Here is a 27,783-nt window from a genome sequence, read left to right as displayed (position 1 = left end):
TAGAGACACAGAGAGAGTTGGCGTGACACAGTGATGAATAGGTGGAGGGAGAGAGTGGACGCCACATGCGAATTCATAGAAGTGATGAAAAATGAAGATGGAAATAAAAGCCTGGAAGAGTTGGAGGGGGTGCGTGAGAAGGAACGTGGTGAGGAGGGGATGCGAGGAAGAGCGAATGAGGGAGGAAGAGGGAGAGAGAAAAAAGGAGGGAGGGAGGGAGGCAGGGATGAGCTCATTGCAGTCACTGGGCTGATGACACGAGGTGGGGAGGGAGAGATGCAGGAGGGGAGGGGTTCACTGCTTGTCTGCGAATCGATAGCCAGCATCTGAGCACACACACACACACACACACACACACACACACACACACACACACACACACACACACACACAACTGCAGACAGCTCTGCTGGCTAAACCAGCGTCTGCCTTCCCCCGTTAGCTCCCAGCATCTCCGCTGCATGCAGAAACCGGCTGACTGTTAGCATCTCAGCCGTCAGATTTCCTTCTTCTTTTCTGTCACTGAACTCTGAAGACAAGAAGAAGTAGTGCAGAAAGCCGGCTGCTTCACATGTCTGCTGCCTCTCCCTCACCCTCCTCCCTCCATCCTCTCTCTCTCTAGCTCACACACACACATCCCCATCACATCCACACCCACACCCAAGGATACCCTCCCTGCTTCTCTGCCGCTGCTTCTCTCACACAGGTCTTTTTCCTCTTCCTCCTTTCACCCCCTCCAACCACATTTTTTTTTCTATTTCCTCGGGGAAGAGATGCTCGCCTGACCCCCTTTTCATTCCAAGACTTTTGTGGATGCTCTTCTCTTTAACCCATCCCTGCTCTGCGACTTTGCTACCTGTGGAGGTTCCCCCGGTTCCCTGGTTCTTCTTCAGCCAGTCGTCTCACAGAGCACAAGCCCGCAGAGAGGCACCATGCTGGGATTGGACGTGTGTGAGTTTGGGGGTCAGGTGCTGGAGCTGCTGTGGCTGACTATGTGCTACAGAGGTGAGGCGATGGAGGAGAGTCTGTGCGTGTGAATTAGTGGAAGTTCAGTGGTTCAAGTTGTAATACTGCTGATAAATGATGCATTTCAGGGGCATTTTCTTTGAAGTGTTCATAAGATACAAATGTAATTAAATTGTGTGTGTTTTAAAGATTGTTCATGTGCATGAGTGTCTGTGTGCGTTTGCGTGTGTTATATGTCTCTATCCTGGCGGGTGTGGACATTTTTATGTCTAACACGATGCGCTGCCAAGACAAGCCAAAGGTGGCAGATCAATAGCTATTGATCACGTCCTACACTATCCCCCCTGTGTGTGTGTGTGTTTGTGTGTGTGTGTGTGTGCGTGTGTGTGTGTGTGTGTGTGTGTGTGTGTGTGTGTGCACGCGTGTGCTACTGCATGTATGCTGCTAGCTTTTGTAATTGTATTTTTGCTTGTGCAAAAGGGTGTGTGTCCTTGCGAATTACTAGTAGTGGGGAGAAGCTGTGAGTCTGTGTGTGTGTGTGTGTGTGTGTCTGTGTGTGTGTCTGCATGCGTGTGTGTCTGTGCGTGCGTGTGTGTGTGCACAAGATGATACAGCGTATGCAGGAGTCAAATGATGTCACCAGTGTCTGCTGTTACTTCATACAGTATTCTTTTTTTTACATGCAACAGTACAATATATGCAAGACAATACATCTCTGTGTGTGTGTGTGTGTGTGTGTGTGTGTGTGTGTGTGTGTGTGTGTGTCTCTGTGTGTGTGTGTGTTACACTGCAGTATTGTGGAGCAGCTACAGATGGTGGAACAATGCTGGGGTTTCCCCTCACACAGGTGTGTGTGTGTAGAAAAGTGTGTTTTGTGAAATAAAATTAAAGGGGGGGGGGGCAAGGGGGCTACAAAAAGAGTGTGAATTAATCTGAGGAGAGTGATACAAACAGTGAGCGAAAGGTCTTCTAAGTGGAGGTAAAATATAATTTTGGAACCAAGAACATTTGTTCATTTTAAACCTTGATCACCTTGATTGTGGATGTTTGTTGCACCTTTCTGTATGTTTCTCCTGCAGATTTCCTCCTCAGGGCTTCAGTCCTGAAGTTCAGCTCGTTCTCATTTCTCCAACTTCTCTCTTTGAATTTGCCTTTTAAATTAGATTTTAAAATCGAAATAAATCCTAAATTTAGAGGCTTTTTGTAATTTTTTTTTGCGCTTGTGCTCGTGTTCTCGCTTACTTCTTTTCACTTGGGAGTATTGCAATGCCTCATTAATGCTATCCATATCGTAGCCAAAACCTTAACCAGCATGATTAGTGTCTCATTCACTAAAGAAACAGCGAATACATGTTTGAGACACTTCAGTGAGTCCAAAGCCACTTTTAAAGCAATACTACTAATTACTTTATTTGCTGATTGTGCAAATAGTGCGACTGCAAAAAAAAAACAATTGCTACTTTTTGCATTATTTCTTTGTTGTTAAAAAAAACCCTGCTTCTTGCAAGTAGAAACTGCGCATAAGGATTGTAGGTGATCTGTGTCATTTCTGTAGGTTTTTGTGGACCCGAAACATCAAATCTCGTCACTTGGCTCAGAGACTTTTGAAAAATGAGGAGGAGCAGGAGATTTTGATAGGAACGTGGGAGGTGACTGAGTGGAAGATAAATGACAAGAGTAAGAAGCGAAAATGATGAAGCTGGGAGAAAGGAGGGGGGGGGGGGTGGTGGCATATCAGTGGAGAGGTTTGGAGAAGGTGGGAGGGAAAGAGGAAGAGGAGTAGGTGTACTGGAAAATAGGAGAAGAGGGAAACAGGAGGTGGAAATGGTTAGAAGAAGGAGAGGGGAGAGGAAGAGGGGATGCAAGCATAAAAGAGGAAGAGTAACCGTGAAAGAAAGAAAACAAAGGGAAATGTTCTTTCAGCAGCTGGAAACAGAAGCCGATCAGGATATGTTACAAAGTGTGTTGTGTGTGTGTGTGTGTGTGTGTGTGTGTGTGGTACAGAGAGAGAGTGGGTGAGGCCAATTTGGCTGAATGCTTTTCATAAGCTGTCAATCAGCAGACAGCAGCTCACACAGCGAGCAGCAGGCCTTGTAACAGCCTAATTGAAATCTCTGATTTTCTCCTCTTTTCTACTGTCTCTCTCTATTCTCATTCTCTCTGCCTTTTTCTAACCCATAGTCCCTTCCTTCCTTCCTTCCTTCCCTCCCTCTCCTATCTCTCTCACTGGCTGTGAGGCTGAACAGGACTGATGTTCCCCGCCTGCATCCCTCTGTCCCTTATTCTCTTTCTCCTCCTATCTCCCAGTGCCAGATTAGCGAACATAAACGCCGTGCTTCACTCCCTAATCCGTCCCTCCTGCCTTGCCTCCTTCTTCTCTTTACCTGCTCACTTACACTCACGCCGACACACTGACGCACGCTGTCAGCTTGTCAGATGAGAGCGTTTAAGAAACCGTACTGTACCTGCTTCTCACATTGTTCCTCCTTCCTTTTTGTGTGTCCCGGTGGTGATAAATGAGGTTGTATGGGTGAGCAGACACGTATGAGACCAATCAAGTCAGTCAATTAGACAATCTGCTGTCTCATCAGGGCTGACGGAGCAGCTGAGAACATATTACTGTGTTTGCATATCTGTGTGCGCAAATGTATTGATCAAAGTATGACTAAATCTGCAGCAGCCAGTGGAAAATAGAGCATGACGACATGTTTATTTACACAAAACTGTTGCTGTCTTGTGATTAAAGCGGCTTGGACAATGTTAGCGTTAGGGCTCCTCGCTAAACCACAATCACATCAATTTCAATTGAATTATCACAGCATTTAGACCTTATGGCTAAAATCAAAGTGGCAAAGTTGAATTTATTGAATTATCAAGAAAAAAAAAGTCAGTTTTTATGTGCTGAAAAGCATCACTGGGCAACATGTTGCAAGTACGGGGTGACGCCATTGACTTTATACCTATAAAAGTGGACATAGACTCCATGTCTGAAAAGTGATGACAATGCATAGAATGCAATACCACAGAGGGCCACAAGGGGCTGGCTCCAAAAAGCCTCTGGTCCGTAGACCCCCATTCTCTCATTTAATACAAAGTCATTACATTTTTTTCCACAAGTCATTATAGTGTCTTTTGCTAAACTCACTCATTCTGATCAGTGTTCTGGCAGTCCTTCAGAAAATAATTCCATAATTGATTAGATATTAGACAACAAAGAGAGGTACATTTGGGGACATGTCTGGTTTGTGGTGCAGTCAAGTTTTCGCTATTGGTGGCGGGTGTAGTGTCCTCGGGTTCTCAATCAGATTGAGTCAGATCTAGCTAGCTCCTCCCCAGCTCGTCCAAATATGGTCGCTTCTGGCTCCACAAAACAAGATGGCGACAGCCAAAATGCTGAACTTGAGGTTTCAAAGCAGCAGTTTGCAAACCAGTGGGTGACATCATGGTTGATTGCTACTTGGGTGACACTGACTATATTTGGCAGTGTGTTTACTCCTTGTTTTACTTTGTGATCAAATCTGTGAAATGCGGAAATGGCTGCTTGAATTTCTGTTCAATAGTGGCACGATGTAGCAGAATTGCATGTGAGCTGGATCACTGCCACAACGATACACAATACATGTAGAGCTTGATGGATATATCACTCTGTCAAAAACAAGTGACAGGAAATTGCTGTAGTTGAATTCCACAGATACGTTTAAGTTAATTTAGGAACTGTGACACACATACATGGTTTGTCCACCAGAGGGCACTGACAAATGTATGGTATCATTATAATCATTTTTTCAACTCTTAGCTACACAAACCTGAACTTCGTATACAGCGGGGTTTTTTAATATTAGATATCAGCCAGTAGGTTATTTGATGGATACTTCCCTGCTTGAACTTTAATTCCTCACATTTGGTTTTGCAATGTATCCCAGAATTGAGCGAGTTAGCTGGCTTACTGTGAGTTTTTGATGCCTGCAGTGAATATACGGAATCTCCCTGCAATGTAAAATCCCACATTCAGTTTAGAAAAGTATAACCATGGTTGTTCGTTTTGTAAAAGATGCACTGGATAGACAACATTTTACAGTTTTTATTGTGAAAATAAAGACAGCATGTGGCAAACAGCAGCTATAAAACTGCGTGACGCACATGAAATCTAAGTTGAAGCGCTGCATTGCAGGCTGATCCCGACTGACAAATGAAACATTACAGTCAAAGCATATTAAATGCTGCGTAAGGCCTGCAGTATCAGTATGTTAAATGAAAACCGAATAAGGGCTGTCAGTCATTGAGGATCTGATATCACATGTCTCAGCAGCTGGTGGTTGTTATTTCTCATCGCAGCCTTTTATGTGCAGAAAGAAACGAAGATTTCAGTGATTTGCTGGTTCGCGTGATGAAGTGTGATGAATGTTTCCAGTGTTGGCAAGGTGTCTGCAGTGTTGTTGGGAAATCTTACAGGTGACAGAGCAATTGTAGTCATGTTGTGCTGGAAAGGCCACGCTCTGACAGACGCCTCAGAGATGAAAGCAAAAGCTGCTTCAAATGCTTTCTGCTGATCATTCTTCTTTTACTGCCGTTTCCTTTATTTTAAAAGCTGTTATTGGCTTTGCAGAGGCCTGAAAGCTTTCTCTTAAACCTCTGCTGTGTGTATACATGTATGTGTGTGTATTTCATTGTCCCAGAGGTCTTGTTATAGTATTAGAGCAGAGCGGTGACATCAAGCCTCAAAGGACTATAAAAAAAAAAAAGAAAAGAAAAACAGCAAATCAACACTTTACACAGTCGACACACATAGTGAGGAGGAAGTGTTTTTCTGACACAGTGAACAGTTATCTGGGTTAAGGGAAGAGGATGCAAGACAGGAAGCAATTATGGAAACAGGGGCTGGAAGGCTGCGGAGGTAAAAGCAGAGCGGTTAAACTTCGATTACTCACAATAAGATCTAACATTCCCTTTTCTGTTTAGAAGATGGTGCCCCGCTTATGATACAGTATTTTAAATAAATGTCAGAATGAGTTTATTTCATCCTGATTCCATTTTAATCTCAGTGCCTCCGGTGTGTAGAAGAACACAATAATTTATACACCATCCACTTGTCCTTAAAGGAACAGTTTGCCATTTTAAGATAAGGCAAAAGCTAGTTGGCGTAGCTTCAGTTTACAGACTCAAGGAAGCAAAATCCGCCTTCTGGCAACAGGTTCAATCTGTTGATTTAATCACACTGTAAAAACATACATTTGTTGGACTATTTCTTAGCTTTGAGTTGTTGCCAGGCAACCAATAACAAATGCAGAAGGTTACTGCTCCAAGAAATAGTCTGATACATAACTTAAGAAGGCAAATTGATCTTTTTGTACACATTAAAGAAGAAAGAAGATGCAAAATGTGAACCAGTCCAGCAGGAGCCAAATCAGCAACACCTCTACAGCTCCTGTAGCGCTACAGCTCCTGTAGAGGTGTTGCTGATTTGGCTCCTGCTGGACTGAGCCAGGCAAATTGTCTGCTGGCTGCACATGGTTTAAGAGGCGGCTGGGGTAATGAGGTGGTTTTGCATAAATATTACATCACAGATGGAGATGGACACAAGTGGATACATGCATGCACACAGCTGGCTTATTGTCAGTGTTAGCTTGTTTCTACAAACAACACATTGTGGGAATCTGGCGTTTATCACTGCATGTTGATGATGTAGGTTTGTTACCATTGGACACTGGAGCCAGGCTAACTGCTGGCTGTAGCTTCATATCTATCATCAGGATGTGGGAGTGGTATCAAACTAGTACTTGGAAATAATCTGAAATGAAAGCTGGGCTTGGAAAGATGGGATACATTTAAAGAAAAAAAAAGTGTACATTCAGTTTTGATAGTGTCAACAAACGAGCCCTCACTCTGCTTCAGATTAAGAGATCTGAGATTTGTGCTGATAAAAGTGCAATAAAGGTCAAGCGATTTAATCTGTGGTGTCCTCTAAAAATTCACATTTAATATAATTAACAGCGATTTCTTTTCCCAGAAACACTGCTACTTTCTGCCAAAGTATTGACAGTGATGTCTGTGGATTATCAGAAGTAGTGGAGCCACTGCTGAGGATTTAAATGTTGATTCGAAAGACGCTCAGTTTTCCCAGTTGGTGTGGATTTAATCACAGTCTGGACACCGACATTTGTAAAAAGCACATGTCACTAGAGACCGACAGTCTTCCATGTGTGTGTTCATGTTGGGGCTTTGCGTCTACGTGAGCGCACCGTGTGTGTTTTTCAGGTCTCATGTGAACAGTCCTCGCTGTATCCTTCTTCCCCTGAAGCCTCGTCTCCTCCGCCAAACAGATTGCTGTGTTGATTTACACTAAACGTGTTGTTTTAACCATAAATGCCAGCAAATAAAGATACAATCTGTGTCTTGTGGTTGTACCTACAGCCATACAGCCTGAAAGCTACTAAAAAATTGGGAGTTGGCCACAGGTTTAGAACAAAAAAGTGTGGGAGACAACTTTGACTTGTATTTACTGAAGTAAAAACAAAGAAGATAAACGAATAACAAGCTGTTTAACTATCAGTTTTTGGCAACCAGACTGCAGCTAGATGCTCCTACACATGAATAATAAATACCTGCTCTGTTTAACAGCTTCTTCTTTTAGAGGTAACAAATGTCTTGGCCCTGTTTTATATGCACTCACTCGCTCACTTCTGTTTTATAAAAATATAGAAGTCAACAAATATATCATATTCACCACCATCTATGATCTTAAGCTTTTCTCCTACAGCAGAAAGTGCTGATTTACACGTGCAGCTTGTATTTTACAACAAGTACTGTATGAGCAATGAAGGAGAAGATGATGCGGGCGCGACGGGTAATGAGGCAGTCTTACGAGCATCAAAGAAAATCTACCAGTTAATAACGCCTCACAGATGGGGGCTGAAACAGTTGGAGGACCACATGCACACACACTGATTCACACAATATGGAGAGTTTAGCTCTGCATGTTTGGGTTTAATGCTGCTGCGATGTTTGGACAATGAAAACAGTTGAGGTTTTTTCTTACCCTGCTTTTGTAATTGCAGGTTTTAGAAAGAAAATGAACTTTTTAAATGAAGTGTAACTTCATAATAAAGTTCTCCACGCACAAAATGTTACAACAAACCATTTCCAGCTGAATTTGCATGTTGGAAATATCTTTATCTGTTTCAACAATGTTATAATAATGAGTCTTTAGATCAGATTAACTGCTACAGACTCTTTACCGTAGACATGTTGCGTATCACTTGCTACAGCTTTAACAGAAATCCATATTAAAACACTGAGTTGTACATGAAACTGTATCTTCGTGGACCAAAACCCTGCCTTTTGAAATAGATGGTAATTGATTCAGTTAGTGTGACAGGTCAGCATTCTGCAGATCAAAGAGGAGCTCATATGTCAGAGAGGAAACTAGTTTTAAAAGCGGCTCAGAGGCACGTTTCCCCTGCAGTGTGTGTATTATGTGCACATACACACTGGTGTGTGGGAGGACTGCAGAGTTTGATATGTAAATACAGCCGAGTGAATCATTTATGAAGACATGTACCATCCATATCTGACATATACTACAGGGTCTAATAAGTGACTGTGTGGGGAAGAGCGATTTTTTTCGGGCAATATTTCAAACCTTTTTTACATCCCATTATTTACTCTGCAACTCTTTTGAAGTGTGAAAAGCTGCGATCGAAGTGTTTGCCTAATCTTTGGAATTTCACAGTCGCCTATGTGAATGTTTAATGTAATAATCCATGAACATTTATTTATTGATGAACCTATAAACAGTTTTACGGTTCCTTCCTCAGTGATGACAGGAAAAATGTGAGCAGGGTTATCTGATGAATATCTTGAGTTTATTTATTTCTAAAGGGAGAGGAAACACACCTCAATCACTCAGAAAGACTAAAGATGTGTGCAAACCTGTAACTTACTTTACCAATAATGTGCATCAAAACTTTGATGTTGATGAGCATAAATTTAAATATATATAACTTGCAAGAACAGACTGTAAAATGCACTCACATGCTAAAGAGATTGTATAAATGTGCCTCAATGTTTCCTGTAGGTAGAAATCTGAGAGGCGACACAGTCATTAACCTTCTGAATTATCTTAAGCAGATTATAAAGAGAAACCAACTGAACGTTATCATGGGCGGCACAGTGGGGCCTCTGTGTGGAGTTTATGTTGTCCTCGTGTCTGCGTGGGTCGTCTGCAGCTTCCTCCCACAGTCTGTCTAATGTGCCGGTAGGTGTGAATGTGAGCGTGACGGCTTGTCTGTTTCTATGTGTCAGCCCTGTGATGGACTGGAAGTCGTCCAGTGTCAGCTGCTGGCAGCTCTCTGTGACCCTGTGAAAGGATAAGCAGCTACAGCAAACGGGTGGATTATCACTTAGTCACTTTATTAAATGATTTCAACTGTGGATGCAGAAATGATCCGTGTGTCAAGGTCAGAACATTACCCTCAATGCTCCATGATATTAACATTTAGTACAGTGTATTAAGAGATGGCAGCTAACTAGCCGTATCATATCATAAAATATAATTAAAGTTAGGCAAAAAGAAAACTACAATAACAAATAAACCAATAGATGATAACCGTTATGAAGGTTACCACAGGGATTTATGAAAATGTGCGTGCCTTTGTGCAGGGTGTGTAAAAACTGATCCACTGGGAATCTCTCTTGCCGTATACTCCCTCATATAAAACAGATCCACAGCAAAGGTGATGTCACTGCAAGGGGAGTTGAAAGGGTTGCCATGGTGACGGGCGAAGGCAGCCGTGTTTGGCCCTGACTGGGTGGGGTGCTGCTGTAACTAACAGACACGCATGCACAGACGAGTGCATGGGTGCACATTGCGCATTTGTTTGCGTGCATCTGTGTTTGTGTGCGTTTGGAGGGGGTGGGGGGTAAGTGTGTGTTTTTGCATGCTCCCCATGTCATCCAATTACCTCTACACACAGCTCCGGGGTGATGTACACTGTGTCATCTCATTATGAACAGTAAAAACAGAAGCAGAGGTTATTACAGCTCAGTAAATAGACATCCTTGGCACAGTTTGTGTATGTTTGGTTCTCTCTGGATAATTGGAGTCTGGAGGTATGCATTGTTGAACTGTGTCTGGAACCATGTAATGTCTTAATTTAAGAAATTACCTCTCTGTGAGACTGTGTCTGTGTTTGAGTCTGTTTGTGTGTGTGAGAGAGAAAAATTAGACTGATGAGAGAAGTCAAATGTCTCATTTCCCTTTATCCTAAAATGGCAACATAACCTCCAATATTCCAATATAACAGTCGGAAAAAGGACGTATGTGAGTCCTCTGAGTTTTCACGCATGCAGTCAGGACAATCATATGCAAGAAGCAGTAAATCATTTGTCCATCATAGAGAAATTATGTCAGAGTGAGCAGGATATCTGCTTTTATTGTGATCATGGTTTCATAATCAATCTTTCTAATGAAGTCAGTGCATCAAATACATTCTGACATGATGATCACTGGTGGATTAATAGCACATTTTATTTTAAGGTGATGTTCATACTACATACATCTTTGGAATATGCTAAAGGTTTGGAGCATCTTGGTGAATATGAGCCTCTCGTTTTGCACCTTTTTGCTCACAACAGTTCTTGTTCTTGTTGATGTAAAGGCAGTTTTTCAGAAATTATCATTTGCTATCCAGTTTATATAAGTGCTGTGTTTTTGTTGTTTTCTCTCGTCAAATCCTTCCACTTATTTTCCAATCTGCTAATTTTCCCTCTCTGGAGGTGCAGATGAGACTGACATGCTAAACTGTAATTTCAGCTTGCAGAGCACATTATCGAGTGTCTGTAAAATTCAATATTGAATCAAAATCCCTTATGAAATCAAACCCCGGATGACTGGGCCTGGCCTACATGGAGTAATGTGCATATTGAGCGAGCATGCCTCTGCTGTCTGAGTTCTCAGTCACTGAAATATAACAGAGATGTTTACTGTAGATGAGCTGTGCTGCAGGAAATATGGTTTGCCTTTTGCTTCTTTGCACTTTCCAGGTGACTCACAACAGGCTCAGAGACTCTGTTTTTATCGCTGTATTTTTAGTTTCTTGATATCATTATAGGCACAGGCTGAAACTGTCGGAAGAAACAGTCCGAAAATAAGAGGGTTTTAAATGTGTAACAAGATAAAAAAAAAAATAACCATAAATTTGTCAAACAAAAGTTCGATTACATCTGTTACCATTTCTTGAATTTTTTTATTCAGATAAGTTTTTGCTCAGTTTATGCTCTCAACAAACAAATTCATTCATTCAGCTGCTCTTATTTCTGTCAATATTGGAGTTCAGAACTTCCCAACCAGGTGTAGAGGGGTACTGCAAGAGCTAATCTATGATTTCCATCACAATGAATGGCTGAAACAAATAAATATACTTATACATAAGCAGGTCAAATAGCTAAACGTAACATTAATTGTTGGTTAAAAATGATAAATAATTAATTTAAATTGTTTGTTAAATATGATACTATATAAGCAGGTGAAACATTCAGCTAAAAATGATGTTGAAAGTACTTGTAATAGCTAAATGACCAAAGCTGAGGATAGTATTATATAAATAGGTGAAACATTCAGACATAAGTAATGGATTAGAGATGAAATAAAAAATTAAAAGTAGTCCAGTTAAAATGGTTGAAATAGTCAGCTAAGAAATGCTTAAAAATCTGGCTACTCCTACCCCGAGTGTACAAATGCACGCAAACTCATGTAGACACTGACAGTTGGAACATGTGAAACATTTATTGTGACACTATGTATACTTTATGCACTTTTTAACAGATAGTCTGGTCTCAAATCACGTAAAGTAAATGAGCACACGATGATGATGGGTCGTAGTCAGTGAACATTGAGTTCATCTTTTAAAGGGGCGAAAATCCCTGTCAGACAAAAATTGCTGGTCTAGAAAACCACCCGCAGACACTGCAGCATGTACGAATGTATCTGAATGGTCTTCTCCTCTCCTCCTGGTAGGTCTGCTGGCTGACAAGAACGACTTGCCTATCGAGGAGGAAGAGGATGAGCGAAACCTCAACTACAATCCTCCGGCTCACAAGTCGCTGCAGGAAATTCAGGAACTGGACAAAGATGATGAAAGTCTGGTGAAGTACAAGCAGACGCTTCTGGGGCCAGAAGCAGTGGTGGCAGGTGTGTGTTTGTGTTTATTGTTTACCTGTGGAAGAGCTGGTGATTCACTCTGGTACCCAGCATTAATGCAGCTGTAATAATACCAGTCAGCCACTATAACAACTCGGTGCAAAGTTCCTCAGTCATTAAGTTCTGACCAAACACACACACACACACACACACACACACACACACACACACACACACACACACACACACACACACACAGAAACAGACCTGCTTGCCTCAGCATCTCCAACCGAGTAACCAAGCTATGACAGCTCATATCAGTAAAGTAGCTCTGACTCGCTCTCTGCTGTAATTCTACACCACCTCATCTACAGCTCAGTAGCATCAAATTCAGTAGGAGAGGCTGCAGAATGATGAGAGAATGGAAAAGCAAAGAAGTGAGGAGACGATCGGACTTTACTGTCAAACAAACACTGTAAATCTAAGTCTGCCGCCGAATCCTGAAATCAACTTTAGCGGCTACTTCTGGATACACCCTTTCTTTTTCCATCACCGAGACCAAACTTGTTTTATGTCATTGGCAATGTCGGTCAATCAGTCAGTTCACCACCTAAATTCAGACTGAAATATTTCAATAACCAGCTGGATTAAGATGTCATTTACTCCAGACAAAGGACAAATCCTTAAACTTTTCATTAGTAACCATCATCAGCACAACATTTTTTCAAATACAATAAAGATTCAGTAAGTAATATATAATGTGCCCAGCTAGCTGTTCCACCCCCTATAGACTTCATGCTAAGCTAAGCTAACCTTCTCTTCGCTCCATAAGAGACAGATGCAAGAATGTTACTCTTTGCAAGAACATAAATATGCAAATTTTCCCCAAATGTCAAACTAAACTAACAATCAAATATATGTGTTAATCTGTGAATTCTGTGCTAACAGACTGTTTTTCTTCTCCAGACCTCTCTGGGCCAAATGTCAGGGTGACCAGACTGACCCTGTTGTGTGAAGACGCTCCTGAACCAATCACTATGGACCTGACAGGTACACAATGCTTCCCTTTAATCCCAAATCTATGTTTGTTTACTCTGCTTACTTTCCTGATTCTGGCTAGTTGTGGATAGGATATGGTTATATTACTGTGGTGGTACAAATCAATATGATGTGCCATGATATCCTCACTGGGCCGCATATTATGTGCAGCAAGGCGACAGTGGGTCTGGCGATGCCTGACAGAGGAGAAGCAGCTAGATGTTTGCTCAATGGACAGTACGGACATTTTCCCCCGGGCGAAAGCAACAAGCAGGGAAGGAGAGTGATGTGTCTGTTAAGTTTTTTTTTTTGTGTGTGTGTCTGTTGTATGGTAATCAGGTGATTACAAAGATATGATGTCACTCCCGACAGGGGAAGAAGTTGAGGAAAGGATTGATGTGTGTATGCGAGTAGGGTTCATGTGAGTCGTTCATCACACACACACACAAACTGTTTGCCAGACACACCCCGGCAAACTGTGTGTGTGTGTGTGTGTGTGTGTGTGTGTGTGTGTGTGTGTGTGTGTGTGCGTGCGTGCGTGCGTGCGTGCGTGCGTGCGTGCGTGCGTGCGTGCGTGTTTAATGCATGCGGGATGAGTTTTGTTTTATCCATATGTGAGGATTTCCCCTCCTATTACAATGACTGTCATGTATTCGTGCACATTCACACAAAAAAGACACAGTCACTGGCTGCTCATAGGGAAGGTCACCTGGTTGCTAGGCAATACTGACTTTGTACTATGCAGTTTCCTCTGATACGAGAGCGATTGAGCATCCTTTAATGCGTGTGTTTCAGTGTCTAATGGAAGATCTGCTGAACTGCACAGAATGAGAAGTTCTGTTCTTCCACATTAGACAGATGTAATATTTTCAGATCTGGTCTCAATCATAGATGACGAAGGAGGTGAAAGGCAGATGGAAAATCACTTGAGTAATCTTGAGTTGAGTTTAAGCACTGCACATTTTTTTTTAACAGAACTGGGGATAAAAGTTTCAGGAGGTACTCCATCGATTAAACACAAGTCACGAGAAGAACAACCCAGAACATGAAAACAGTGATATAATGTCCACTGTGCCTTGAAGGAGCTGAATACAGTCTGAGAAAATGATGATGTGATTGTGAGTCATCAGGATTATCACAGCTTGGGTTGAAGGAAGCCTTCGTTACAAACTGCTAAAATATGGGTGTTTATCACACCGTGCTCTTCACTAGAAATATCACTCCGCCTTCTCAATGGGAATATATAATTGGAACTGAATTTCATATAATATGCAGTATAATGTTGTTTTACTTGTTATAGGTCTATTAAATGTGACCCATTTGGTGAAATCAGGTCTCTTTTGGTCCTTTTTTTTGTCGCTCCGAGCACCCGTACCATAACACCACAGATAGTCGGGTACTTGAAATGATAGCGGCAGCGAGCTTGACCGGTTTGGTTTTAACACATGACGCGGGGCTAAAATCTTAAAAATACATGAGTGTGTCGATAACTTTTTTCAGTGGAAATCTTACTTACAACCAGATTGGGCGAGCTAAGCAGTTTAGTGTTTCTATGTGCTGTAGTTATTCAGTTTGATAAACCATCTCCAGAAAGAAATAATACAGACTGTTTTCCAGTTGTCAATCATACCCCATGTATTGCCATAGAAACAGAGATCACATTAACAAAAAGTTTTCTAGTTTGAGAGCGAATTGCCTCACAATATGAATACATTTCGAGTTCATATTTTATTAGACTTAGACTTTATTAATCCCACAGTGGGGAAATTTAGCTGTCACAGCAGCATAGAAACACAAAAAGGTGCACGCAATAAGAAAAACATTTACAAATATGTATACAATAAAATAAGATAGATAAAAAATAATTCTTTTCGGAAAAAAATAAGAGCAATGAATAAATACACACGCACACATTATGACACACATATTTACATATTTACTTGTTGTATAATTGCAATATTACACTCGGTCCTGACTGCATCACTGTCGTGTCAATAATCACATTAAAGCACACCCTCTCCTGTAATATAACTTAATTGCAAACTCATTGTGTATAAACACAATTATAGACAACAGCTACAATTATAGGGCATTCATAAAAACCCAAAAGACCTTACAACTAACCAGGTGACATCTTTAGGCTGAAAGCAGCTGATGTGGTTTTCTTGCCTTTCAAGAGGCTGCTCACAAATGGCTTTTGTGAAACGGTTCCCTTATGATAGATAGTGAAGATTAAAGGTTTTAAGAGGTCCCTCCTGCATGTGATGTTCTGTGTTATCTGACTTTATACTATAAGGTGTTTGCTCTTCTTCCTAGCAGGCAGACGAAAAGCCTTCAACCCAGTATAGGAAATGTCCTTTGACAGTGGAGCCTTTTGTTGTCTGTCGTGTATATGCAGTCTTCTCTAACTAGTGTATATCCAACCGCGGATCTTTAGCATATTTTGTCTGTAATCTGTTCAAATTAGTACGAACGTGTGTTTGTGTTGAACTAAAGACAAAAAGAGAGATTACTGAATGCAGCATGAAAAAACCACAAAAAAAAAATCTTTCATCCTGAATCTATAGAGAAGCTGCAGTGTAATAATGGCTCGTACTTGTGTATCATGTTGCAGTTCGATTAATCTGAAATGGACTTTCCATCGGTGGCCGAACGCATTAGAGACCTCGCTGCTAACAGTGCAGCACTGTGTGTGCTGATGTTAAAGAGAGAGGGAGGAAGAAGAGGGTGGCAAAGCCAATGGTGTGTGTGTGTGTGTGTGTGTGTGTGTGGGAAGGGGTGGGGTGTGTGTGGGGGGGCATCGCACCGTGGTGGAGATGATTGCTCTACACTCTGAGAAAAAAAAAAAAAAAAGGAGGCACTCACTCTGACTGCACGCTTGACTGCTTGTCCAATCAGAGACCTTTCATTTCTGCGAGGTTGTTTGGGTCCGTGTCTTAACCTTAACATCTCAGATCATAACTGTTCCCTCATGTAGCCTGAGAGTGTGAGCGATCTATCGCACATCAAACCTGCGAGTCTCCGTCACAACAGCATGGATGAAGCCAACTGTTCAGAGCATTTGCTTTGTTCACTTCATAATATATTATTTACACTTTATATGTCCACTGAAGCATTTGCACCTCTGTTTACTTGGATGAAAAGTCATTCTACCCTCCAATATCTGATTCATACCTGAAACCTGAACTAACAAGACTGATCTCAAAACCTGAACCTCGAAGGATGGTTTCATTTTATTACACCTTTGGTTCTTTTTCTATTTCTGGCCATCATTTCGATGTTACAATAACACTGTACTCACCAAATTAATTGCTCAGATCTGGAAAATTGGTGACAAAAAACTCCAAGTTTGGCCACAGTATGACTCAGACTGTCCAACACATCACAGTTTTTCAGTTTAAATTCCTGTATCAACACAGATGTTTTGTACTTGCACATGTAGCTTTCTGTGGAATGAGGGATTATTTCCAAATCTATTGTTAACCTGTTGGATTAAAGTGTCTCCTCAAGATTAAAATACAATAAAACAGAGAGAAAAGACTGAAACTGGCCTACATTCCCACCTACTCTCCCCTCTTTGCTTCAGGATGCTCACAGAGAAACCTACACTGCCTCATTGTGAGTATGAATGTACAGATTATAGGCATAACACGATTTATCTCGCTCACACAGTTATGTTGTGTTTCTGATTTAAATATGTCTGTCTTATGCCTATGACTGCCTTTTGTAACACCTCCTTACCTACATGACAGAATACCCCACCGCCATCCACTGTAGTTTTCAATGAATCCTGTGCAGGAACGGACACAGTTTCCTTTCTTTTTGTTTTCTAATCAGATCAGTGGGTCTTCATGTTTATGCGCTGAAACCTCAGAAATGCTTTTTGTCAGGCTGAGCTGGCAGCACAAAACCGACTTCACTACTGTGTCTCTCGGGTGGGTGCAGCAGTAAGTACATGCAGGGAAACAAATTAATTTTCCAACGGGACCACCCATATAGAAACACATGTTGGCACAATACTGAACCTTAGCGTGGTCATAAGTGTACATTATATTTCACATTTTTAAGGCAATTGCAAAATTTACCTCAAAATATACTATTTGCCACCGAATGATGTGATGTTTTTTTTTTTGGTAGGAATGTTAGGACCATATCTCTAAACCCCTTATGTCCTATTCATATTCTTGAGCCATACTTGTTTTTTTTTGGAGTTTATGTCTCAATTTGTCCACACAATAAGGTTTACCACAACTCACAACATTGATATATGATGTCACATATTGCACTCTGTACTGTGTGGCCTGCTGCCAGACCACACAAACACAAAGCAATAGCCTTGACGATGATATTGCAGAGCTCGGGTGCCCTAAATGCAAGCGCTCACTTTGTTAAACTTTCATGTGGTCTGGTTTGTTTTGCTGAGCACGCAAACTCCTACACATTTATTCAGTCACACACACTTGACACCAAGCGGCCTCAGTAACAAACCTTATATGCCATGTGCGTGTAGTTAAATGTGACCACTTAAATTATATTTTGAACGTGAAATATGTAAAGAGGCGGAATCTTTAAAAATGAAATTAGATAGAAAACATGGTTAATTCAAAAGAACTGGATGTTGGCCTGACTTCTGCTGTTTGAGCAGCAGAGGATGCAAAAAGGGAAGAGGGGGAAGAGGATGAATGTTTTCACAACAAGCCAATATCTAATCTTCTTTTAATGCCTGAGCTGAATGAGGGTTGTGAGTCTAACCTACACCTTCTGCATGTTTGTCACACCATTTTGCTGTAATTCTCTAATCAATCCACTAAAACTCAACAATATATTAATATAGGACTATTAGTCCAGAGGTGTGTATGCAGCATTTTTCGTTGTGCTAACTGTGTTGCTCTAGGGATGGCAGTGGGATCAAACTATTTAGGTGATGATTGAACCTTCCAGGTTAAAATCATCATTTGAGCAGAACTTTGGCTTATGACCAAACAGCATTTAGCTTAGTAGAGTCGCACAGCGCTGCCAGCTTCTAATGACTACTTTATTCACTGTTGGGGAGCTCAATCTGCAATAAAGCTGCATATCTTACAAACTCAGCAAGCGTTTTAAATTAACATTTTACTCCGAGTATGTTACAAGTAACTCAAGCTGTCGGGCAAAACAGAAAACAAATATGACTTTCACATGTTTTCAACATGTGATCACATGTATGACAGATGTTTACCACATGTTGCAACATGTGATCACTTGGGCAAAATATGCAAAAAAGTTTTCACATGGGAATCCATGAAAATGTTCCAAAACCACACGTTTCCCATGGGCAATAGACATGTTTCACATGTGCACAATCACATATGTGTTTGGTCACATGTCATCACGAGTTTTTGCACATGTGAAATTCATGTTTTTTCTGTAAGGGACAGAAATGTAGTGGGGAAAAAAGTACAAAGATTTTTCTATAGGGGATTGCTTATCTGATATCCTTACAACATCTTTTTCCAATGTTGCTCTTAAAAAAATTAAGACTACCCGAGCCCTTATCCATAAACATTATTATGCTTTTTATTCGCACTACATTTTCTGTTTTGAATTGAGGTCTGCTCATGCACCTTTTGTATTATTGCAACATAAATGAATATAGAATTGACTTATAATGGGACATTTGTCTTTTTATGTCACATTTTGTTAAAAAGATCACAAAAATAACATGACATGGAAAATTTATTAAAAGGGCCATTTTCCTGACTATTTATTCTCTAATGTTTCCAGCATTATAATATTTGCCCAGTGTGAGCAGCAGCTGGACGACCAGCGTTTTCAACGTGTGGATGCACATGCACCCTTGCATGCAGACGTATGTGTGTGTGTGTGTGTGTGTGTGTGTGTGTGTGTGTGTGTGTGTGTGTGTGTGTGTGTGTGTGTGTGTGCGCGTGTGAGAAAGAGAGGAGAACAGGTAGACAGCTCTCCACACTGACCTATTTTCTCAGTCAGATATTCTCAGGGGAGGCCAGAATCTTTTCTTTTCTCTGTGTCTCCTGAGACGAGAGAAAGGAGAGGAGGAGCTGAACCCAGAGGAGGAGGATGGGTGAGAGGAGAGCTGCAGACTGCGGTTCACAGAGGGAGATGGATCGAAAGAAATGAGACAGAAATAGAGATGGAGCAGTGAAAAATCTTCAAAATGTCAGCGACGGAGGAACAGCTGTATTATCTCAGTGACATGGCTCATTTTATCCAATGAGAATTTGAAAGTGTTTCATGTGGCGGCATAAAGCTCCCAAACCAGGGGGACCAGCAGACTGTCAATTAAAGAGGACACGACTTTCAACGTAGGGACACAGAGGAGATTTTCATGTTTGTTGGAGCCTTTTAAGTGCCTAAATATGCCACAAGTGCATATATTTTTAATGTGGGTGACACCAATCAAACCTCTAACCTCGTACTTTGCTCATCTGAGGGAACAGTATACTTTACGCACTGTTTGTGTGTCTACCTCTCTTCCTCCTCCTCCTCCTCACATCACTTTACTGTCGTCTGTTTTTTATTCACCCCATTCTTCTATCACTCCTTCATCTGCTCCCCCGTTCCTTCCTCTGTTTCTTTCTGTCCATTAGGAAGCACTCAGGACGAATGGTTGGCTTTAAATTGACATATAAAGTGATTAGGCACTGGATGCATTTCTGATTGCTGTGTGCTTTTACAATGGCACACAATGCGTTTCCCCCTCTTCAGTATTAACTCATTCAGACCAACGGCACAACTAAGACAGTTTTCTAGTACAAAGAAGCCGTTCTGGTTTTACAAGTAACCGATATGTCAGAGCTGCACTTAAGGAAAAAGCTAAAGACATCACCCCTAGAAGGGGTTATACTTATTACTGTTGATTTAGCTAAAAACATGAGAGGAAAATCTTCTGGTATCAACCTTTAAATGAATATTTCATACAGGGAGACATATTTTCCACCACTAAGCAAACATGCCAGTTCATGTTTCCAGCTTTTGTTCTCTACATCTTTTTATTCGCGTGTATGGAATTTATCAGATATATTTTTAAAGTTGCCATGTAAAGTTTTAATTTCTCGAGTTTTTGTTTTTAGTTTTTTTTCCCTCATATGCTATATTTTGTAACTGGTTTTTTTGTTTTGTTTTTGTTTTAATTGAAGCTCCATCTACTAATTTGTTTGGCGTTTCAATAAATAAGATTTGGAAAAAGTAAAAAAAAACTGCTATCTGCTGAAATGTAATATAAAAACTAAATATATGCAACATTTGAGGATGAAGAGGATTTTCTTTTTACGAGTGTGTGAACTCCTTCTGTAAAGAATGTGAGCACATTTCTCAGTGTGAGCTTATGAGTCACTTTGTATGTTGTCATCATCATGTAGAGTGAATGATGTCATACATGTCATGTTGACCATTTTTTTGTTGTTTCTTTGTTGCTGTCTGTGCAGGAGACCTGAATGCTCTGAAGGAGAAGAGCTTCTCCCTACAGGACGGAGCCAAATACAGACTAAAGATACACTTCCAGGTAAAATGGAGAGATTTACTGCAGTACAACTTGGACTGATCACTGTGTGAGTCTGCATGTGGAAAGAACAAGCAGATGATCAGGTATTTACTGGAAGGAAGTGATAAAGAGTGATAAAGGGAGCGACTGTGCTGAGTAAGCCACCATGTACTATAAGATCAAACCACAATATCAAACAACACCATTATCATAGTTAATGAGCTTTTTCAATGCTGTTTCATTTTATAGTGCCAGGAAGGACTCCAGCTTTAGCTACAACTTGTTATTTAAAGTTAGTTGCTCAAGTCTGACACATGATTATTTGTTAGATTTCTAAAAGCAGAAAGACATTTCTTTTAAATGTATTTGATTGTTGTTTGTTTTAATCCATGACAAGTGTCGCTTTGTCAGTGTGGTGGTCCACCACTTTGGTCCAGACTGAAATATCTCAGCAATGACTGAGATGAAATCTCAAATTTCTGGTCCCCAGAGGATGACGCCTGCTGACTTTGGTGATCTTTCTCCAACAGATTGACATGTTTACTTTTTTTTTTTTATCTTAATATCTTAATAACTGTTGGGTAGAATAGGAATCACTCACTTTGATGAGGACTTTTCCTCTGGCAGCATCATCAGGTCAATATTTTGATTTCTCTAATACTTTTATGTTTCCTCATTACAACGTAGATGACTGCCCTAAATCTTTCCTTTACCCTGTAATATATTGTATAAGCATAACTGCTTTATAACTGGCAAAATAGTAAAACAGTGATAACTGAGATTCAACTCCACAACCCAAACCACTGATCATTGACTGCTGCTTGTTTCCTCTTTCTTCTTCCCTCCACTGTTTTCCATTAATTGCTCTGATGCTGCTCTACTCAGCTTCTCTCTCTCACGCTCCCATCAGTGTCGGGCTTACTTCTCCTCTTCCTTTTGTCTTTCTCTTGCTTTACCTCCCGGTTATTCTCTTCTTTTCTTCTCCGTGTCCCGTCATCAATTGTTACCATCCACACTTTCTCACACCTTTTCTTCTCCTCCCCTTCCTTCCTTTCTCTGTTACCAATAAACCGCTCACAGCAACTTTTTTTTCCCAAGCTGCACTGTCATGTCCACAATAAATAGATGCAGACCTGAGGCAATGAAATATTTTTGAAAGAAAATGCAGAGCACATAGAAAGTCCTCAGAGGGATGATGATGGAACAATTCAAACATTATTATCAATGTCGCCATGTTAAGAAAAAAAAAACAGTATTAAGCCGGAGTGCAAGTTACATCATAGTTTAGGGGGTTCGTGGTGAGTTAGCAACTAAACTTTACTTTATTTAATGGTAGTGGTTCATCATATCCGTTCAGTGGAGCAGCTGTAAAACTACTTTACAAAGATGCAGCTGAATATCCGCCCACAGAACCTCCTGGTCTGAGAGAGATTCAGATGATGGGAAATATTCTTACTGGATATGACGCTAAACTCAATAAGACTTAAATAGGTAAATAAGATTAGAATTTGTCTTAATAAGTATGCGACAGTTACGCCTATTACTTAGGTTTTTCTTGTAAAGAGATTGTATAGACTGAGGTGGTAGGCTGGACTTGGCCTCAAAGGAAAAGGAAGATATGGTGAGAATAACCAGAGAGCGACTGACTCCACTGTGCTGTGAGGACACCTGCTGCACAAATCCCGTCACTGCAGTCCCATGGACTTTACTTTATCGTTGCTTTAAGTCACAGACTGTTGAATGGCCCTAGCTCATTGGGAGGAGGGAAGCAACAAATCTGTCTGTAATTGGTCAACCAGTTAAATATTAATCCTTAGTTTTTTTTAATTTATTTATTAGTTGTTATGTATTAATTATGAAATGAAATTAACCAAAAAGGGAAACAGGGCATTGCTGAGAGACTCTTTAAAAAGACGGATAAAGCTGATTACGCTACTAAAAACTTAAACCAAACATACAGAGAGTCAGCACCACTTCCTCCTGGTGTTTTTTAGACAAAGTAGGCTCCAGGTGTGTGCAATCCGATTTTTCGATCGAACTATACCTGGCTCTGTCCCCGCGTAGTTAAAATAGTTGGCCTACCTAGCACAATCAAAGTATGAACTTGACGATAGAGTGTATATATGAGGGAACTAACTAATAATTTTAACAATTATAATGAGGTACTTTGGCATGCTGAGCTGTCAGCACAGTAAGATGTTCAGGTTTTTAAACTTTCAGTCAACTGTCTTCTCAGCTGATGTGCCAGAGAGGCTGCGCACCAATCAATAAAAAAAAAGGCCATATTTTACCCTGTATATACCGTGTATAGTCACGTTTGGGGTCAAACTCCCTTATAGACAGCAAACCGTTTTAAATATCCAAAAACAGAAATACAAATAGACATTGTAGATTTACCTTTTGTTTTTAGCTGAGACCTCATCTGAACAATGTCACCAGTACAAAGTCATGCTTGCATAATGAATAATAAAACAATTTTAATCATATTTTTGGAGCTGTCAAAGAAGGCCTCGGCCCCACATAAGATAGGAGTTAAAACACATCATCACATAAACTCACAAATCTAAAATGTGTACATTTTTGTGAGCAAGGAAGTCAATATTTGGTTCATTTTTCCCATAAGAATAATATACCTGCAACTGAAAAATGTGTTTCCATTAAGTTAGTGAAAGTGTAATTTGGTTTGTGTGTTGTTTGCATCTCTTAAATGTGTCTGTGTGGTTCACCCTGCATGTGCTTCTTTCTTTCCACATACATAATTCACACCCAACCTGTCCCGTTTCGCTGAACCGAACGCTCTAAACTTCATGTAATGTGAGAATTTGGTTTTCTATGTGTCAGCTCTGCGATCAGCTGGTAAACCAGGATACTCAACCTTTTACCCAAAGCCTCTGGAGAGAAGGGAGAACATGTGTTTGTAATAGATAGAAAAGACTTGATGAAAAAGAGAAATCAGGTGTAAACCAATCAAAATGTTTGAACACTGTGTCCGCAGGTGAGGAGAGATATTGTGTCTGGCCTGAAGTACCGTCACGTGACTTACAGAAAAGGAGTAAGAAGTAAGTTCACTTCTGCCATGACACTTACAAACACACAATCTAGTGCAACTAAACATCCATCAGGTGTGCGCTTGAAGCAGAGAGGCTGCGTGCGTTCAAGTTATATGTTCAACACAGATTCACAGATTCCCCATTTATACGACAAAATGAGCCATTTACTAATCATGAATTTAAGTGTATGTTTCCAATACTATATTTTTTAAATGTTGTTGAATGGCTTGTCTACATGAAAGTGAACAAAAATGCAAGTTTAAGAGTGTGAAAACAAAGTGATGGCATGTATCGTGTAGATGATACATGTACAGCAAGGTTTAAGTATAGGGTTGAGTTACAAGAAAAAGAAAACACTGCAGTCTCAGTGTATGTTATGTTCTTTTTGCTAAAATATCTCTGCATCAGCATTTACAACATAAGATTAACAACAATCCACTAAATGTATCATATATACTGTAACAAATTGGCTGAAATGAAAAGAAAAGTAAACTGTATTGAAGAAATTCTGCTGCTGGTGTACATCAGAGTTCATGCCAACGGCATCGAGTTCCATCAGTAGTGACTGCAAACAAACTTATAGCCTGCTGAGTTGTTTGCAGTGGTGAGTAACATCCTGTTAAATGTTCAAATCAAATGCAAATAATGTGCTACAACAACACGATGTTGCATGTTGATTTAGCTGAAATCAGTTTTAAAGGAGCAGCGTGAAGGAATTAGTGGCATCTAGTGGTGAGGTTGCAGATTGCAACCAAGTGGTTACCCCTCTCCTCGTCCTCCCATTCCAAGCGTGAAGGAAAATCTACAGTGGCTGTAAAAGTTGTGAGAAACTCAAAGTCCGTCTCTAGAGCCGGTGTCTGGTTTGTTCCTTCTGGGCTACTGTAGAATCCTTGTAGTGCAACTCTCCAGAGAACAGGACCCTGTAGGCAAATAAAAAAAACAATGATTCTTAGTTTCAGGTGATTATACACAAATGAAAACATAATTATGAATACTACATTTAATTTCTTCCATTAAATGCCACTAAATCTGACAAACTGAACCTTTAAGTCACACGATATTTGATAATCAGCATTTATTTTTAGGTTTAAAAGTAAGAGAAAGAGAGATGGATTCTTCTTTCCCTCTTTAACTTGGAAGAGTCCTCCACTGATTAACCACTGCACTGCTACGATGTCGGACTCAGAAAGGAGAGTTTATAACAAAAATTAAGACGTGTTAAATGCTAACAGCCTCGCGCAAAAATGAGGAGCTCATTTCCTTCTAACTCCACTTCAAGTCACATTATCAGATCATGTTAATCAGATTTTTCTCTGCTTCCTCTGGAGCAACAAATGACTTTATACTAGTTTTTGCTAGCCCTGACCCAGGTTACCATATCTTCATTCTGTGTTTGCCTTCAGTGAACAAGGTGGTGTGCATGGTGGGAAGTTACGGGCCCCGGGCAGAGGAGCAGGAGTTTCTATGCCCGGCTGATGAGGCCCCTCAAGGCATGATGTCTCGTGGTCCATATCAGATCAAGTCCTGCTTCATCGACGATGACAAGAACGTCTACCTTTCCTGGGAGTGGAACCTCAACATCAGCAAGGACTGGGATTAATACGAGCGACTATGAAAGAGAGATAATGCTACTCTCCTCCTTTCTTTCACCCTTACTCTTCATCCCCTCTCGTCCTTCCCCTCCTCTTCCTCCCCATCTTGTGAGAGCAGCCTTGTACTGGCCGAAACAGCAAGCTCTACTTCTCCTCCTCTTCCTCCTCCTTCCTCTCTTCTTCTACCTTTTCTTCCTTGTCTGTTTAATGCACTAAATGCAGACCTCCTGAGTGACAGGGACCTCTCTGCCTTTTGTCCCTGCATTACAGCTTCATCTGTATCCATCCATCCTAAATTATCTACATGCTGAGATCTCCCTTTTCTGTTACTTTCAGTTTCTCCTACCCTTCCTCTTCCTCCTCATTGTGTCATGTAGTTAATTAAATGAGTCTAGTCAGTTTAAGGCACAAAGGGAAACAGTATACACAAGGTGAAATGCTTTTTTTTCCATCTGAAATGAAACACACACATCAACAAACTGCAGCTGTTGTAGCCTGCAACATCCATTTATTATCCTTGTTCTGTTTACTGGAAGAAGCTGCACTGAACGGTGTGCAGCTCACTTACAAGCATTTGATATCTGACTATCAGACTTCCCCAAAGAGAAGAGAGGTCATTTGGAAATGCAGAGTGCATTTTTGGATACTCAGGAGGAAAACAACAGGAAGACACTCGTTGCTGTTGGTCCCACTCAGCAACACAGTCAACACCTGCAGCAGTGTGCGTGACACACATCTCGTGGAGGCAGTTCAGGTCCTTTAAACCTTTAGCCCTAGTTTGTATCAACAATAGTGATGCACACATGTTTTTGGAGTCAGTGTGAGCTACACAGCGAGAATGCCATAATCTCCACTTCAATTTAACGCCCATAAAACCAGTTTACAACAATGGTAACAGGAACACTCCTTAGAAGTCACAAGTTTTCTTCCATTTAAAAGTAATCCAGGGATAGTTGTCCGTAGATCTTTAGTTCTGCCCCTAAATCACTGGCATCATTTATACTTCCTGTTTTAAAAGCCAGTTCGTTGTAGTAAAAGACTTTAACTGCTGGTTTAGGATAAAATAAAAATGAAGATGTGATTAGAAGTTGATATTTTCTTTAGTTGCCTTTCTTAGCTTAAATGTCATAGGGTATTAATTGATGGGTGTATTGACTGATTAAGGGAAAGAGATTTAACTTATTTTTTGTTAGAGGGAAGACATGTTGTCTCTCACTTTCATATAATGTTCAGAATAATTATTTTTAATGATTTTTGTTTTCGATTAAATCCCATGTTTTTATTAATCTCATTTTACATAATAATACATCATCATCATCTTTTCAGGAAGTTAAAATCATAAAATCAAGTTGCCCACTGACTAAAATTTCAAAATCAAAGTTTTCAAAAATAAACAAGAATGAAAATATGAGTAACTTTTCTTTTTTAAAACAAAGATTTGTTTGCTCTCAAAACGATAGTTTCCTCCAAAGTCTTTGAGGAGCTTTTTGAAAGAGCAAACCAATGAAGGACTGTAACTGAACTGTGTATATTGTAGAAAGAGATGCATGTATGTCCTTTAGGATTTGATACTATTAACTCCGTAAAACTGAACAAACTTAGCCCTTTCTAAACCTCTCTTATACCAAGGACACAAGATGTGAATACAATTCTGCAGGAAGGTATGGAGCTCTGTCAGAGAAGTATATCAAGGGATAAATTGATGTCTCTTAAAAAATAAGAAAAATCCTTATCGTGTGAAGTCTTTGGATATGATATTGTCATTGTAGCTGAACATATTGAACATTGAAATACCATTTGAGTGACTCGTTGTGGTCTAAGACTAACTGTAAATGTTGGCTTGTTGGGTGTTGCATGGTTTAGCAAGATTCTCTCTTTCCTTTTTTTACAACTTTATTCTAAAACTTAATGTGATTTAAGGAAAAAAAATGTACGGACGCAATATCCCGATGTCAATGGTTGCCATATACAGCAGATACAGTATTTACAGGGATCCTTTTAAAGGCACAGACGGCTGGATAAAAAGCTGTCTGGAAGTTGTGCCCCAGCCTGTAACAACCAAGTGCTGCATCTTCAAATATTCGTGTCAAATAGTATCCTGTATCTTTTAATAAAGGCAATTCAAACAAACAGTAACATGTCTCATTTGAAATATTTCTCCTGCAGAATCAAAGATTTGCAATAATGATAAAGGGTGACACATTTTTTTTTCTTGTGACTTATAATATTTAATATGGATGACTCTGAAGTGAGTATCATTTTCAAAAGAAAGGGAATCTGTTTTATTATATTAAATCATTCACACGATGAAACACTACACAGTACAGGTTTAGAAAATAAAATGAAACATTGGAATGTGTTCGGTGACAAAGGAACATGCCTAATGCCTTTTCTTGATTTAATCAGACAGTTAATACATTTTGATTGTTTTGTAAATAATTTGACAATACATAGGAAGCAATACCCCCACTTTGACCTGGAGAAATTACAATACTGTAACAC

General features: G+C 40.3%; 1 protein-coding gene across 1 annotated transcript; it reads left to right on the top strand.

The window, feature by feature from the left end:
• The first annotated feature begins 336 nt into the window (after positions 1 to 336).
• On the top strand, positions 337 to 27,411 carry arhgdig (Rho GDP dissociation inhibitor (GDI) gamma). The gene is made up of 6 exons (XM_069149681.1): positions 337 to 1,005; positions 11,981 to 12,154; positions 13,070 to 13,153; positions 20,584 to 20,660; positions 23,635 to 23,698; positions 25,093 to 27,411. Exons 1-6 carry the CDS (start codon positions 933 to 935, stop codon positions 25,287 to 25,289), a joined length of 669 nt encoding a protein of 222 aa, XP_069005782.1. The 5' UTR covers positions 337 to 932; the 3' UTR covers positions 25,290 to 27,411.
• The last annotated feature ends 372 nt before the right edge of the window (positions 27,412 to 27,783 follow it).

Source organism: Embiotoca jacksoni, unplaced genomic scaffold, assembly GCF_022577435.1.
Source record: "Embiotoca jacksoni isolate LCO1_2020_lvr unplaced genomic scaffold, fEmbJac1.0.p SCAF_15, whole genome shotgun sequence".
Classification (NCBI taxonomy): Eukaryota; Metazoa; Chordata; class Actinopteri; family Embiotocidae; genus Embiotoca; species Embiotoca jacksoni.
This window is presented reverse-complemented; position numbering and strand designations above follow the sequence as displayed.